This window comes from Lycium barbarum, chromosome 2 (genome assembly GCF_019175385.1).
Source record: "Lycium barbarum isolate Lr01 chromosome 2, ASM1917538v2, whole genome shotgun sequence".
Taxonomy (NCBI): domain Eukaryota; kingdom Viridiplantae; phylum Streptophyta; class Magnoliopsida; order Solanales; family Solanaceae; genus Lycium; species Lycium barbarum.
In genome coordinates, this window is record NC_083338.1 from 129,108,881 (window position 1) to 129,127,101 (window position 18,221).

The window sequence follows — 18,221 nt, forward strand, 5'->3', positions numbered from 1 at the left end:
ACTTCCTACCCTCTTCCATCATCAAGAACACAAAGGTAAGCCTACTCTAATTATTCCAAATCAATTCTAATACCTATCCTTGTAATCTAAACAAGAAATCATCATTCCAAGACTAGGGTTTTCAAGAAAACCTATCTCAAGGTTCAAGAATTCAAGATTTTGGAAATATTCTTCAAAGCTCAAGTCTTTAATTCAAGTTTTGGAGCAATTAAGGTATGTAGAACTTCCATCCACGTGTGGGAATATCTACGTTCTTCCCCATGCTCCGTTTCTTGATATTCATGAAGTTCAAATCCCAGGGCATTAAACCCAACATATTGGTAGCCCGTATTTATGTATTTATGTACATGAATTTTGTATCTATATTCGTTGTTGTATTCCTAATCTTCCATTACGGTTATTAGGAACCCTAGCTTAATCCATGAATCATGAATTCATCCTCATGTGTTCTCATTATGTTTATATGAAACTTTATGATTTTATCTAGCAAGTTACAAGCATGTTTTCAAGTCAATTATATATATATGATTACGAACTATTCTTATTACTCATAAATCAAGAACATGTTTGCAAGACTATGACAAGTTATCTTATGAAACTATTTTACAAGTTATTTCATGAAATCATGTTACAAGTTATTTCGTGAAATCATTATTACAAGTTATTTACAAGTTATTTCACGAAAATCATGGGCTTCTTTGCCAACTATATCATGTTCATGTTTTTGGGAATTGCTTAGTTAACCGAGAAGGCTCAGATAGCCTGAAACTACGTTGCCACCGTAGGATAAGGGTTGTCAGCAAGGAGGCAACACCTTCATTATGCAGTTTGGATCCTTACATGTTTATTATTACTTAAATATCATATCCCTGGCAAGGTTGTGAGTGTTCTGCTGGTAGGACGCAAGTACCAGACCATGTTGTCGGTTATACTATAGCATTCCCCACGTTACAAGTAGTTTTACATACAAGTATTTCTATTGATTTACTATTTTAAGATTTTACTCACGTTTCATGCTCATGTTCAAGTTACATTCAGTTTCAGTTCATGTCCTATATCTATGTTGTGCCATGTTCTTTGTTTCAGCAGGTTTTACATACTAGTACTATTCACCATGTACTATCGTCCCTTTGCCCGGGGCCTGCACTTCACGGTGCAGATACCGGTTTTCAGGAGCATACACCTGCGCAGTAGGATCACTTCAGTTATCAGCTTATTGGTGAGCCCCACTCCTCTCGGGGTTCAACATAGAGTCTGCATTAATATTCAGTTTATGGTAGTCCAGGGCTATGTCCTGATAGTTAGTATTCAGACATGTTTTTAGAGGTTTCATAGACAGATGTTAGTTCACAGAGTCAGTTGTGCATTCATGATTGCAGACTATTATGTTTTCATGATATTTCATGCTATGAGATAATTTCAAGACTTTATTCCGCAAATTACATTTTCATGACTCATTTAAATTGCATCTATATAGAGTATATTGTTTTGATGCTCACGTTGACAAGCAAGCCATGTGGTTCGCTCGGTCACATGCAGTATGGCACCGAGTGCCGTGTCACGCCCAGGCCATGGTTCGGGGCGTGACAGGTAAGCCCACTCTAATTATTCCAACTCAATTCTAACATATATTCTGCTAATCTAAGCAAGAAATTATTGTTCCTAATCTAGGGTTTTCAAGGAAAATGCATCTCAAGGTTCAAGAATCAAGATTTAGGAAATCTTCTCCAAAACGCAAGTCTTTAATTCAAGTTTTGGAGCAATTAAGGTATGTAGAACTTCCATCCACATGTGGGAATCTCTATGTTCTTCCCCATGATCCGTTTCTTGATATCCATGAAGTTCAAATCCTAGGGCATTAAACCCAACATATTGGTAGCTCGTATTTATGTATTTATGTACATGAATGTTGTATCTATATTCGTTCTTGTATTCCTAATCTTCCATTATGGTTATTAGGAACCCTAGCTTAATCCATGAATCATGAATTCTTCCTCATGTGTTCTCATTATGTTTATATGAAACTTTATGATTTTATCTCGCAAGTTAAAAGCATGTTTTCAAGTCAATTATATATATATATATATATATATATATATATATATATATATATATATATATATATATATATATATATATATATATATATAATTACAAACTATTGTTATTACTCATGAATCAAGAACATGTTTGCAAGACTATGACGAGTTATCTCATGAAACCATATTGCAAGATATTTCATGAAACCATGTTACAAGTTATTTCGTGAAATCATGATTACAAGTTATTTACAAGTTATTTCACGAAAATCATGGGCTTCTTAACCAACTATATCATGTTCATGTTTTTGGGAATTGCTTAGTTAACCGAGAAGGCTCAGATAGCCTGAAACTACGTTGTCACCGTAGGATAAGGGTTGTCAGTAAGGAGGCAACACCTTCATTATGCAGTTTGGATCCCTACATGCTTATTATTGCTTAAATCTCATATCCTTGGCAAGGCGTGAGTGTTCTGCTGGTAGGACGCAAGTACCAGATCATGTTGTCGGTTATACTATAGCGTTCGCCACGTTACAAGCAGTTTTACATTCATGTATTTCCATTGATTTACTGTTTTCAGACTTTACTCACGTTTCATGCTTATGTTCAAGTTACATTCAGTTTCAGTTCATGTCCTATACCTATGTTGTGCCATGTTCTCATTTCAGCAGGTTTTACATACTAGTACTATTCACCATGTACTAACGTCCCTTTTTCCCGGGGCCTGCACTTCACGGTGCAGATACTGATTTTCAGGAGCATACACCTGTGCTGTAGGATCACTTCAGTTATCAGCTTATTGGTGAGCCCCACTCCTCTTGGGGTTCAACATGGAGTCTGCATTAGTATTCAGTTTATGGCAGTCCAGAGCCATGTCCTGGTAGTTAGTATTCAGACATGTTTTAGAGGTTTCATAGACAGATGTTAATTCACAGAGTCAGTTATGCTTTCATGTTTGCAGACTATTATGTTTGCATGATATTTCATGCTATGAGATAATTTCAAGACTTTATTCTGCAAATTACATTTTCATGATTCATTTAAATTGCATCATATAGATTATATTATTTTGATGCCCATGTTGACAAGCAAGCCATGAGGTTCGCTCGGACACATGCAAGCAAGGCCCGAGTGCCATGTTACGCCCAGGCCATGGTTCGGGGCGTGACAACTTCTCTGGTGCTACTTTAGATTATCCCTCTTGGTACTAATCGATTTTGCATACATATCCTCTCATCTCCTTGTTAATTCTTTGGTCGGACTCTTTAATTCCCTGCATTGTCATCATAGTTCCACCTATGGTAGCGCCCAGATGGTTTGCAATAGCATTTACCTTATAATGTCTTATTATTCTCATTAATTACTTTACTTCAAATTACTCATCCAATGCGTCAAAAATATCATAGCCAAGGGATCTATATTCAAATGGGACTCCATTCGACCCATACAACAATCCTCAGCATCATTCCTTATGCACTTGTATACAACATTTTCTTATCATCGTTGTTATCCCCCATCATAGGATTATACTTACAACATACCAATGATTATGTCTAAGGTTAATCTATTATTCAAACTATCTTCAAATCCATGTTTGAATCATTCCTCCAATTTCCTCTTCTCCAATCTTAACATCTTTACGAAAAACTCATAAACATGAGACAAAAATAAAATCTTACTTAATTACAACTTTCTTTCAATATGAGTGTGCTTCCCTCTTTAAGTCTTTGGCTCTCCTACACCAGCGGCTAATTCATACTCAACTAGCTTCCATTCTTCTTCAAATATTTATTATCGTCCCCACACCATTTTACTAGCCATTTTATCAGGACGATTATTTATATGGTCCTATGCCATATACTCTCACGATTTAATATAAACGGTGATTTATAATTTCACGACGCATGAGATATTTTCTAGTCTCAGGCAGTACTGCTGTCATGCTATCCATAGGCATACTATCTTCCTTTCTTTTAACGATCATTGAAATTCCTAAAAATATTCCTTTTTTAAAACTCTCACCTCTTACAGTGCTACAATTTCTCTTTACTAATCCCAACTGTCCCTAATACTTATCCTTGGTCACTTGTATGCCTTCTCACTTCTTCTTTTACCTTTTTGGGGTACGTTTGCTGCATATTTAATTGTAACCAAAAATTTCTCTGGTACGAGCAATTTGAATCATAGCCCGGAACATAACGTATTGCATTTTCAAAACTTATTTCCATGATTTACTAAACCTTCATTATCTTGTCATGCCTCCTTTCCCATGCCTGTCTCATAATATACTTGTATTTAGTCCATTTCCACTTTTCTTTAGCACATCCTTGTTATATTAGTTCATCTCGAATTTCGACTCCTTCAACCCAGTACATTTTCTTCTTTTGTACTTGGGAATATTCTAATTCGTCTAAGAACGTTCTCATATACCAGTAACATTCGAGTGTTGACAGTCTTTTAGTAGTCATTTGACCGACCCTAACGATTCTTCAACTCCTCTAGTCCATATAATGCCGGAGTTACTTTCATCGCATGGTTTGACTTATTTCTCTTTTGCTAACTGGATTCTTGTATCAAGTCAAATGTCCACACATATTAGACACAACTCAAACCACTTCCTTCCTTCATGCCTAATAGTCCCCTAGGTTAATGAATCAATAGTGATATCGGAATTCGTTAAGCTCCTTATAGAATGCCCGACTATACCATGCTCCTTCAGCGGTAATTTTCCTTCATAGCTATCCTTTCACCATTACCCTTGAGATTCTTCTTACTCTTGGTTCCCAATTTCAAGTTGGGTTTATACCATACCTATAAAAGTCGATACTCTCTTTCATTCATTCTCACGATTCGTCCTTTCCTTAATTTAGCTCATAGTGTCCCATAGTTTCTCTTAACTAATTGTTTGTATCATAATCATGCATCATAATCCTTCTAATGTCCCTCCGATTCTTGTTCTAATCATGAAATTTTAATAAAATACACCCTTTTATTTCTTCCTTCATTCATTTCTTATTTCCATTTGCGATACCATAGCTTGCTCGTATGTATATCTATTCCTCATATATTCGTCCTGTTTCCTTTGTAATCATATCTCTATTCCAAGTCCACTGTCTACCTTTGGCGAACTTTACCAATTTATTAAGCTTCCTCTTATCGTCACCGACCACATAACTTTCTTTAATCAATTTATAACCGCACTTTCTCGTACTTCTATCCTCAAGGTCCTCCTTGATTTCCTTTGCTCTTGAAGTGCTCTTTCCCGTTTGCCACTTAATAATATATACCTGGAAGTCTACAGAACATTCCACTATGAGTACAAACCCATATTGATCTCTTATATATATATATATATATATATATATATACATACTTCTAGGGTGGAACTTTCCCGTACTCGTTAACTTTCTTTTCCATGTCAATATCTCTTAGTTATCTCTCACTAACCAATCAAATCTATAAATCGTAATACCGTATTTGAGTTCCTAATGTCAACTTTCTTTATGTTTCCAATAGGTCTCGATCCTCCGAAATCTAGGATGCAACTCATTCTAGTTTCTTTAACTACTAATCATTTTTTCCCTCCAGGGTTCTTCCTTTAAATTAAATTAAAATCACTCTAAAACTTCTCTTTGAAAGAGTCGCATAGTTGTTCCTTCAATCATGACTTACCAAATGGCTGATGGTCACATTTTACCGTCACTCTTTCTCTATAGACATGCAAACAATTCAAATTGTAAAAATTTCGGCAGAGTTTCCTCTATAATTCTTACTACCTCATTCCTACACACAACCCAGAAAACGCATCCAATGCCCCCACAGAGCAATCACAAACACCTATAATATCTTGCTCAAGTTCTTATACCAAATTCTATCCATATTAATAAAATAGGAAACATACCTTTCGAATGAACAACTTCAATTCCCAGCAATTACCTTGTAGCGGCATAATCAACTACTTATCCATGATCAAAACATTTGGGGTTAGAATCAGGGACATCATATCCTATGATTTAGCTCTATGACACGATCTAAGATAAGAAAGAAAGGTCAATGGTTCCTAAATGCCCTGCAGCCTCTTGTTCCTAAACGCTTCACACCTATAAACAAGACTCTACTGGACACGGCTCGTAGACATTCCCTAGGACGAACTGCTCTGATACCAATTTTTCACACCACTACGAGGAGTATGACGGGCTCCGACCCGTAGGCCGGGAACCACCTGACTTATCCGTTACTTTGAACATTATAAACCATAACTCAAAGAACACCTGCATGCAGAAAAGGCCAACATAAGAATATGCGCTCATTCAGCACATATGTACATATGCGGACCGACAAGGTCGCAACAACATAATGTATATCATAAAGCCGGCAAGGCTAATAGTAAAGTATCAAGGGCTCAAAATAAGGCCGACAAAGCCACCAATATATTATACAACAATATGAACTGGTGGAGCTATAAAACATCTAACTGTACACATACGTCTACTAGCCTCTACATAGAATATAAATGATCATAACGACAATACCAAATAGACTGCAACTCCGAAGTAAGTGGAGTGCTCCTGAGAATTCGCTGATGGAACACCTACGGGTCTGATCCGTCTCCCTGCATACCTGTGGGCATGAGCGCAGCATCCACAAGAAGGGACGTCAGTACGAATAATGTACTGAGTATGTAAGGCATGAATAACTACATAATATAGATATGAAAGGTAACATGGCATGAGAGAGATAACCTGTACATCTGGATGCCTTATAAGGCGGATGCCATGCATGCTTAGCCTTTAAAAAAACATTTTTGTACATCTACATAGTACCATGCCCGGCCACTAAGGCTCGGTGTCATATATATAGTATCATGCCCGGCCATTAAGGCTCGGTGTTATTATTATTAGCCCGCGTCCAGGGCAATATCATAACATGCGCACTGCAGTGGTGTGCTCATCTACTTGCCATGCCCGACCGACTATAGTGCGGCGCAGTGTGAGGAAATACATACATATATATATATATATATATATATATATATATATATATATATATATATGTATATATAAAGCATGCATGAGAGCCCAATCAAAAACCACAACTATATCGGAGTGACGTAAGGTCGGTAGCCTCTGATTATATTATGGATCAATCATCATCGTTTATCCCACCTTGAAGGAACGAGGGTCATAAGGTGAGATTACCAACAATGAAGGAAATTAAGAAATTTCAAAGTAAACTCAATCACCTCATAATAATATAAAGCTCATGTACTTGGAAATCTCTATGAATAAAATCATCTCATAATAACATGAAATCCGTACGCCTTGGAGCTTTGAAAAATAAATCCCTCATAATCATCGTCATGGTTATCATAAAAAAAAAAATTATTCATCTTTAGCACCATAAAAACTTTAATAGTCATGAATCTCTAACATTCTTGAAAATGAGGATTTTTATGGAATTCATGCATGGGTTGATAGGAAAAGAATTATGCCTTTAAAAGAAAGAGGAATAACCTTAACATACCTGAAATCTTTTTTTTTTTTTTTTAGTTTCCAACTTATCTCCTGACTCGCAATCTACATATAAAACCATTCATTCTATTGTTAGGCTCGTCATCACACACTTGTCTCAAACCTTTAATTAAAATCCTTTTAGATTCTGTCGAAATTCGGGCAACATCTCCCTTGTTTATATGCCTAGCCCGAAATCACAATCCAGCAACCACCACCACCAACAACAACAACACCAACATCAACAACAATATTATCAACACCAAAATATTCCATAAACATCCCACATGATGTTTTATCCAATTTCTCGACCCATAAATTCATTATACGCTCATTTAGTAACTTTTCCTCCGTAAATAAGCTTAAATTAATACTAATAAGGAAAGATTCATACCTTTCACCCGCTATAATTGCAATATCTTCGATTACCACCTTGAATCCAAGCCAAGTTTCGTCGCTATACGATATTATAATCGTAGCCATGTATTGTCCGAACTTAAATTCGGGGATTTCACTTAATTTGCATTAAAATCTAGTGGACGGAAGTTGGGAGAATTTTTTAGAAAATTTGGGAAATATTTGGAGTATTTTTGGGCTGAAATAATGAGATTTAGGATCAGATTTGATCCTTAAATAGTGGGTCAAATTCGGGTTGGGGTCACTGTAGCAAGTCGGGTACTGTAGCAGTTACTGTAGTACGCGTTTCTGCTATATCAGCTGAATTTGTAACGTCCATAATTCTCTACTCTGATGTCCTATCAACAAGCGGTTTATTGCGTTGGAAACTAGACTCGATGAAATTCATTTTAGGCTTTTGAAACACCTTAAAACTCTTAATATACTAGGAGATATACCCCTCCAAATTTAACTAAAAATCTGCCTAAAATCCTGCCAATTTTTTTTTTTTTTTAATTTTCGTCAAACCTATTTTCTTCGATTTGCTTGATCCCGAAATTTTCCGAAACTCTCCATACATGATATTTATCACTAATCATACTTGATAATGGTCATGTCATTCGGTTCCAATGTTGTCCTTCCAGGTTGCGACTTACAAGATCATAATTTATCATTTACTTAAACAATATACTTAATAATGCTTCGTTCCTCACACTCCAAAGTTGTTTTACCTAGCCATAGCTCGACATACTTACATTCAAATTTAACCTGTGCTTCTCCGAGATACGGGGTGTAACACTAAAAGTGCGGGGTGTAACACAGAAAGGTTGATCTTTATTTGATTTCTACTCCTTTTGGCCCCTCTTAATAGTCATTTAGTGTTACTAGCTACATGTTGATCAGGTAGTGATGAATATATGAATATTATGTTTGTAAAACAACTTCGTGTGATCATGTTTACATTAATATCTGTTGCAGCAATAAAATGACCGACATGTCAACTAAATAAAACATATATCTATACTATTAAGGATTTCGTATCATTCATATAAAAAATATTACTGTATGTTTATTTGGAGAAATTATTTACCCGAAATGGCCCCTTTATACATTATTATACACATCGTCTACAGTAAGTGTATAATGTTGTATAATTTGTATATTGTGTGTATAAACGCTGTTTTTAAAGTTTGCTATGCAGATGTAGATTAAAAATATGAGTGCATGGATGTAATATTCTATGCTGGATTGTATGTTATTGAAATTATCCCTATTAAAAATTCATCTTAACCAATGAGATGTTTATCAAATTTGATCTCCTTCTCATTTTCATCTACTTACGAGTAGAACTTTTTTGACAATCAGGTATTGATTTCACGGATTGAACTTCCTCGAATTTCATAACTATTTGTTGCTTCTTTAAGCACTTATTATGTGCCTCAACAAACTAATTATGTTGGACTTATGAACTATGCTCATCACAGGCTGTTGGTTTGTAGTAAAAGAAGAAAGTTGCTCTACTTCTAGTGCTTTATCTCTCCTTTCAGCTGCTTAGAGCTAGGGGTGTTTATCGGTTCGGTTCCATTTTGTGAATAACCGGTTCGATTTATCGATTTTCGATTTATAAATATGCTAAATCAAAGTTAAACTGATAAGATATTCGTTATCGGTTTTGTTCCTTAACGGTTCAGTTTTCAATTTAACCAATAAAAAAATGTTCCGCTAATTTTTTTTTCCTTTATCTTAATCTCATATGTTCATATATACGACACTGCCTCTATGCATAAAGTCTACAGAAATTACAAGACAAAACTATGAAATACATTATGAAATACATTGTAGCGCAATCTTTCAAAACAAACACAAGGCCAGTTCACCATTAATCATAAACAAGGCCAGCCCTAGTCTCGTATGAGAATTGGGATTTTGAGATCAGAATAAGTGTGCCTGCGGTAAGTAATTTAGAAATAGGTCTGTAATTAAAAAATTTAAGTCACTAGTTATAAATTGGGATAACAAGGTAATTTTAATCTTTAAAATCGGAAAACGAACCGATAATCCAATAAAAAAAATTGCAAAACCGTTTACAAACCTTTAACCTAATAACCCAATATCGCTAAACTAATAGCGTTTTTATTGATTTGGTCTATCGGTTAAACTGGTTTTTGCACACCCCTACTTAGAGCCCGCTTGGGTAAGAATTACGTTGAAAATTGCAGAAATAGGATATGATAATTAGGGATTGTTTTGATCTTTTCTGTACCCGCTAAATAAAGTATTTAAAAAATTAAGGACTTTTAACTTAAAAAACCCAACAAAACTTGTGTGAAAATTGAACAAGACGAATAATATTTATCCATGCGGCTAAACTATTTACTAATCCAATTGCACTAATAAGTTCTCCGATAAAACTTGTGAATATTTGAACAAGCATATTTTTTATTCTCTCGATTGTGCGTTGCCAAGGACAAAATATTACAGTTGCCTCACTACATCCTACTTGTTGGAATCTCCCTAATATTATTTACCTAAGTCGCCAGAATTACTTGACCAGCTTTTAAACTTTTCCAAAATGTTTGTATATATGTAATTCTTAACAACTTGTTGGACGACTGTTACCTATTGTATTGTATTGTGTCGTTACTTATATAATGGAGTGTTTGTTTATTGTTACATAAAATTAAAAATATTGGATTGTATCGTTGAAATCATAATTATGTAATGCTGAAAAGTCTAATTTTGTGTAACAATTGATTCGATGTGATTACATCGTTACCTATTTTTTTTCTCATTTTTCCTTTGCTTAATATTTAATAATCATATTTTATCCTTTACCTTAACCTTTTTATACTCCCTCCATCTCAATTATGTAGGGCACCATTTGACTTGACACGGAATTTGAGAAAGAGAGGAAGTCTTTTGAAATTTGTGATCCAAAACAGGTCTTAGATATTTGTGTAGATGTAATCATTTAATAAAGTTAAATTGCTTTTAAATATAGAAAAGTGACATTCTTTTTTGGACAGACTAAAAAGGAAAGCATGCCACATACACTGGGATAGATAAAGTACACTATGCATCTCCAATTATTTGTCGTAGTTATAAAAAATAGTTGTCTCAAATTATTTGTTGTTTTAGAAGTTCAAGGCATAATTAATTACTCTTACTTTTTCTCCATTTTACCTTAGTAGAATTTTGTCATTAATGAAAATGACACATAAATATAGTAAACATTTAATAGAGAGATATCATAACTTAGACATAAATAAGAATAAAATAGGTCAAATACCCCTGATAATTAATTTTTTCTTAAGCGGCGTATAAACAGAAAAAGCAACAATTAATTTGAGACGGAAGGAGTATTAATTTAGCCTTGTGCCCTATTTTTCTTTATAATATAATGAGTTTATTCATCACATTACTATTACTAACATCCATACAAGATTTTCTACTATATTAGAAGAGTTGGTTGGATCGTCGTCCACCCGCTCTTTTAATATAGTTAAAATAAAAAAATAAAAAAATTTAAGATGGGGCTCACTCTTCTACAAATAGTAGAAATTTAAAAAAAAATTAAGATGGGATTCACGTAACACCTAGGAGGCAATTGCAAAAATAAAATAAAATAATAATTAAAAAACATTAGGATATTTAAATAATGATAATAAGTTCAGAATATGGTAAAAGTTCGCTTAGAGAAAATTTAAAGAAGAGAAATTCATGAAAAAGGAAATAACGATTTAAATTGAACACAAAAACCGCTAAAGAAGTCATAAAATCAAAAAAATTAAAACTTATACAAAGGTATAAGTTTAGACACATACGTCTCACACAAATAATGAGGAACAACACAAGAAGACGAAATATAAACGGTCAAGAAACGTATATACATATTTTTTTTAAATGATGAAGTTGGTCTATACTTAAAAATTTAATACTACAACAGATGCTAACACATGAAAGCGTTTTTCAATGTTGTTGAGTAGAAAGAGTTGATGACATAAAACTCGATATGAGAAGGTGTATTTCAAATCTTTCAATTGGAGAACCAAACCAGAAAAGTCATATATGGGAGAAGCGGACTAAGTAAAATAATTTATTGATATTTTCAATTAATTGAATTATAATACTTTCTATAATAAAAATTCCATAATTATATTACTAAAATGTACTCTCTCTATCCTAATTTATGTGATATAGTTTGACTCGGCGTGAAGTTTAAAAAAGAAAGGAAAGATCTTTGAAACTCGTGGTCTAAAACAAGTCATAAATATTTGTGTGAATTTAAATCATTTCATTAAAAGTAAAAGGGGAAATTTCAAATTAAATGATTTCTAAACATAAAAATATATATTGTTTAAAGACACAATAAAAATAAAATGTGATACTATTTTTTGTGTTGAACCCATGCTAGCACGGACTTCCATCATCTAGTATATTTATCAAAAGAATACAACACAATATATTACAACTAGGGGTGTTCATGATTCGGTTTGGGTCGGTTATTGATTAAAACCATAACCAAACCAATTTAGTCGGTTTTTAAATGTCTAAAACCATAACCAAATCAAATAAAATAATAACCACCGGTTTGGTTATTGTCGGTTTGGTTCGGTTTGGTTGAATTTTTCGGTTTATGACTAGCAGCCATGAGACTTATCAGTAAATATTAAAAAGTTGAAAAAAACATGTCTTTTTTTTTGTTCAAACGATATATTTTATTTATAGTTTAAGGTGGAACATACATCATAGAAACATTTTCACTATTAGTGATAGTGTCGTACTCAAGCTACCCAAAGTTGCTAAACTATTATATATAAAGCTAAAAACTAACTAAGTAGTGGCTTTTGTCATCTTAATATACATACCTGGAAATAAAGTAGAGCATAGGAGCTTTTAGTTGTTGTTACAAACATACATATTAATTAAACATAAAGACTACCTAAAATTAAAATTAAAATATATGAAATAAAAAAAACTTTGTGTAATGATCCCAAACTTTGGGGCAGCACTTGCATTTTGCCCTCAATTCTCCCATTTTATTAAAAAACTTCTGGTAATGATCCCAAACTTCAGATGTTTTTCTATCATTATCTCCAAGGCTAGGGTCTCGACTACAAGGAGTTGTTCTTTTCTGCTTTTTAGGAGGATTATCCACGGAAGAAGTATTAGGACATTACCATGTGCTTGAGTTGCAGCAAATGCTGATGTTATCGAAGTATCTTCTATAGGAACCTCCAAATCTACAACCTCTGTCATTTTCATATGAAAAAATATTAGAAGTTTAGGACCCATTCAGACAAGAAAAAAAGAAAGGTATAAATTCGAAAAAAGAAGAAGAAACAATCTAAAATCAAATGGCTGACAAAGAAAGGCTAAAAATTTAAGTTAAAGACATTAGACTCTAACGCGAGTTTTTATTAGTAGATTTACACTTAACACTTAAAGAGTTAAAAGACTTAAAGACATGGGCTTGAACATATTCTTAAAAACACGGGTCTTAAACAATCATGTGAAATAAGTAGACCAGAAATCAAATTAATGATTAAAAGGTATAAAATATTTATAATTATTTATGAAAAACTAATATTATACATATAAATAATTATAAAATTTATGTATATAATTTATTGGTTTGGTTCGGTTATTTATTCGGTTATTTTTTAATATAATCATAACCAAACCAAATATTATCGATTTTTAAAATTTAAAACAAAATCAAACCAAATATCAATTTTTTTATTCGATTTGATTAAATTTTCAATTTAATTTTGATTTTAACCAAAACAGTGAACGGCCCTAATTACAACTATCCAACCGAGCCATATAAGTTAACGTTAGAAAAAGGAGGATGGAAAATGTCCAAAACCCAACAACTAGTGTCTCTTCTCAACTCTTGTTCTTCACTAAAACACCTCTTCCAAATTCATACTCAAATCATAATCTCTGGATTATCTCAACAAAACACTATCATCCTCAAAATTGTCAACTTTTTATCTTCTCATACACCCATAAACTCATCTTCTTATGGCAGTCTTGTTATCAAACAATCCCACAATTCATCTAATTTATGGTGGAATATACTCATTAGAAACTATGCTACAAGCAACAACTATGAAGAAGCCATTCGGGTTTTTATTGAAATGCGGCGATTCGGAGTTGGTTCTGATGAATTCACGTACCCTTTTCTTTTCAAGGCTTGTTCGTCGTTTTTGGGTTTAAAAGAAGGGAAACAGATTCACGGTGATGCTATCAAGATTGGTGTTTATAACAACGTGTATGTTCAGAATACTTTGATTCATTTCTATGGATGTTGTAAGAGAATTGTGGATTCATATAAGGTGTTTGATGAAATGTCGGAGAGAACTGTTGTTTCTTGGAATTCAATAATTTCGGCTTGTGTTGATTGTTGTTGGTATTATGATGCGGTTGAGGTTTTTCGCGTGATGAGGAGATGTGGGGTTCAACCGGATGAGACGACGATGGTGGTTTTGCTTTCTGTTTGTGCTGAGTTGGGTGATTTGAGTTTAGGGAAATGGATTCATTGTCAAGTGATTGAGCAAGGGATGTTTATGAATTGTCAATTAGGAACTTCATTTGTTGACATGTATGCTAAATGTGGAGCAGTGGATTATGCTCGTTTGATCTTCGATAAGATCGGTGAAAGAAATGTGTGGACATGGAGTGCGATGATTCTTGGATTAGCTCAACATGGATTTGCTGCACAAGCCTTGGAACTCTTTTGGAAAATGAAGGATTATTCTCATGTGAAGCCTAATAATGTGTCATTTCTTGGTGTGCTTTGTGCTTGTAGCCATGTTGGAATGGCGGAAGAAGGGCGTCGATTGTTTCAAGAGATGGAAAGTGTCTACATGATCAAGCCTATGATGGCACATTATGGTGCCATGGTAGATATCTTGAGTCGTGCTGGTCGTCTTGAAGAAGCGTACAAATTCATCGTTGAGATGCCCATTGAGGCTGATGCAGTTATATGGAGGACATTGCTCAGTGCGTGCCATATTCATGATATTAGCGACTATACTGGACTGGGAGAGAAGGTCAGGAGGTGGTTGCTTGGATTGGAGCCTAAAAGGAGTGGGAATTTGGTCATGGTAGCAAACAAGTATGCTGAAATTGGATTATGGGAGAAGGCAGCAAAACTTAGAAGAGGTATGAAAGACAGACAACTTAAGAAGTTGGCTGGAGAAAGCCGTGTATCAGTTTTTTAGAATCCATAGAGATTGTTATCAAGTTGCTAAGTAGTAAGAAATTTTCTTGTTCCCGAAAAGACAATGTTCACACCACATTAGCAGTGGTTAAACTTTAAGGAGAATCTACTACATGCCGATAAATAAATAAAGAAACAACCTGTCTGCTGCAAGAAAAAATGAAATCCCAAAACAATTCAAGATAGTCATGAGGACTTTCAGTTCATCAAGTAGGGAGCTTATTCAATAAATATAAAAAAAAAAATCCAACTAATCGAGATCATCAATAAATGTGGACTGTAGGCGTCGAGCGGTGGATTCAATCCCTCGGAGAGCTGCATTCTTGCGCTGCTCAATCTCCTTTACCTTTGCTTGAGCTGCCTCCAACTGGTTGCCAAGTTCTTGCATCTTGGCTTTTGCAACTTCATAGGCTTCTTTATATTTCATTTCATCATGTTTCAGACGCTCATCTTCATGTTCGATATGTGCTACGTCTTGCTTTAGATCCTCAATTTGCCTCTTCAAAGTTTCATTTTTCTCCTTGGCCTTCTCCCGTTCTCCTTGAGTATGACCAAAGTCCTCTGCAACGTCATTTGCACTAGGTATAGCATGGCCCAATCACGAGAGTGTCATCTATATTATCAGTTGTGAAGAAGAATGGAACGTATGTGGCGTTACCGCCAAAATGGATCCTGTGTTGATAGTACAGGCTCTGGCTTCATTGAATGTGAATGCTCGCTCCTCAGTCCCAGAATTTACCATCATGATCACTCCCTTGCCAATTGATTATGGCCCTAAAACTGCTCCGTGGGTATATCAAAGTGAGGTTGTCGTAGAGACAGCAGCAGCCCAAGGTATGACCAGGTCCGGGAGATGCTATGTCCCAGACGACTTTGCCCATGCTATATTTGGTGCAAATGATGTTGAGGAGGATTTGGTCATACTCAAGGACAACGGGAGAAGGCTCAGGAGAAAAACGAAACTTTGTTTTGGCAAATTGAGAATCTGAACAAAGAGATAGCACATATCGAACATGAAGTAGAGCATCCGGAACATGATGAAATGAAATATAAAGAAGCCTATGAAGTTGCAAAAGCCAAGATGCAAGAACTTAGCAACCAGTTGGAGGCAGCTCAAGCAAAGGTAAGGGAGATTGAGCAGCGCAAGAATGCAACTCTCCTAGGGATTGCATCCACCACTCGACACCTACAGTCCACATTTCTTGATCATCTCTATTAGTTGGATTTTTTATTATCATTGAACAAGCTCCCTACTTGATGAACTGAAAGTCCTCGTTACTATCTTGAATTGTTTTGCGATTTCATTTTTCCTTGTAGCAGACAGGTTGTTTCTTTGTTTAGTTATCGGCATGAGATAAATTCCTAAACAAACACTGTTCCTAATTCTTCAATGTGCAAGATGTTGTTAAGTGTTATCTTAATGAGATTCTATTGGAAAATGTTGTGTTTCCCTCTAGTTCAGTTTATGCAACAGTAAATAGATTATGAGATAATTAAGCAACCATCATGACACACTACAATGTGTTCGATGCTATCAAACTGAAATTGGAGAAAAGGTGATGAGCTTTGGATTTTCTCTTGGAAGCAAAATATCACTTCTTCTTTACCTCCTAAGGTAGGGATAAGGTCTGCATACACTGCACCCTCCCTAGACCCAACTCGTGGGATTACACTAGGTATGTTGTTGTTGTAAGCAACGTATCACTTCGTTTCACCTTGTTTTCAGAACTGATTTTGGATCTACCTGCAAAACATCTAATCATCTAACAAAACCCATAGTCGTAGACGAACCATTTTCCCTACTAATTGAGAGATACTAGAACTCAAGTATTGTTAGGATTACAAATTGGTTGAAAAAAAAAGGAACAAAAATTAACCACCTCATAGAATTCAAGAGACATGCTTCAACAATACCTTGAAATTCAACCTTCTTGACATTCTATTTGGCAGCGACCTTGTTCTTCTTAAAGTTAAAGGACATAATTATGCACTTTTAAAACCATATGACATCCTCTTCGGTTTGGTATCCTTAGCTCATCTAAAAATGTTATGTCTTGTATCACTCAAACATGGGTGCAGTATAAGCATTATTTGTTGCCATAAAATTCTACGGCAACCTTAATAAGAGTACAGCATACAGGTGTTTCCATAGCACTTCATTTTCAATCAAGCTTCTCTATAGTGTCTTCATGTCTTGTTATGATTCAACTCAAATCCCTTTTCCATTGGTGTCTTAGTCCAATTAATTATCTCACCTGATTAGAAGCAGAAGTTAGGATTAATGTTCAATCCAATAGCCTCTGATTCTAATTTGTAATGTTACAACTAGATCAAGTAAAATTAATCAACATAATCAAAGCTAGTTGCCTTGCCATAGCTCTATTCTTTGACTTTCAATTTATTTGTAGAGTTCTGGTCTTCTCTTGGGACAATATATTTGCTTACTTACTAAACATCAAAACATCAGGAAATATGTAAGAAAACAACTTATCTTTGAAAAATATTTTTCTTCGTACCAAACAGACATACCCTACCTACGTTTATCTTTTTTCCTTTTTCTTGTTATGTTTCATTTACCTTATTTGAACTGTTTACTGGCTTAACTTTTTCGCATATCTATTCTTTTCACGATAAAGTAATGAAAATGCCTAATTACAATTAAATCATAAAAAACTTGTAGAAATTAATTGGCAACTGTCTATCACTTTTAAAAATTTCAAAAGCTTTTAAAAAGACCATTTTCAATTATCCTTTTCCATTTACATTGGGTACTTTAAATTTGAACGTTGAATGATTAGGCTAAAAAGTTATCCACCTTGGAGATGTCACATACAATTTTGGAGATTTGGTAAAAGTTGAAGCTTCATAGCCTAAACCAATCCTGAAACCTTGTTATCTTACCCATTTATGACTTAAAGTGTCCTTTCCTGACACACATACAAGTTGACTAACATATCACAGCTATTCAAAGATAATGTCATAAAGGAGTCAAGCAAGAACTTTAAGGTTGAATTAAGATACTAAGGGCTCGTTTGGTACCAGGGATAA

General features: G+C 34.6%; 1 protein-coding gene across 1 annotated transcript; it reads left to right on the forward strand.

Annotated features, from left to right (window-relative positions):
* Window positions 1–13,797: 13,797 nt before the first annotated feature.
* On the forward strand, window positions 13,798–16,612 carry LOC132627196 (pentatricopeptide repeat-containing protein At2g36730). Its single transcript, XM_060342389.1, has one exon. The coding sequence runs from the start codon at window positions 13,804–13,806 to the stop codon at window positions 15,172–15,174; it is 1,371 nt and encodes a 456-aa protein (XP_060198372.1). The 5' UTR covers window positions 13,798–13,803; the 3' UTR covers window positions 15,175–16,612.
* Window positions 16,613–18,221: the final 1,609 nt, after the last annotated feature.

Excerpts from the sequence above, each read along its gene's own strand:
- LOC132627196 (XM_060342389.1), top strand. The coding sequence starts at position 13,804 with ATGTCCAAAACCCAACAACTAGTGTCTCTTCTCAACTCTTGTTCTTCA.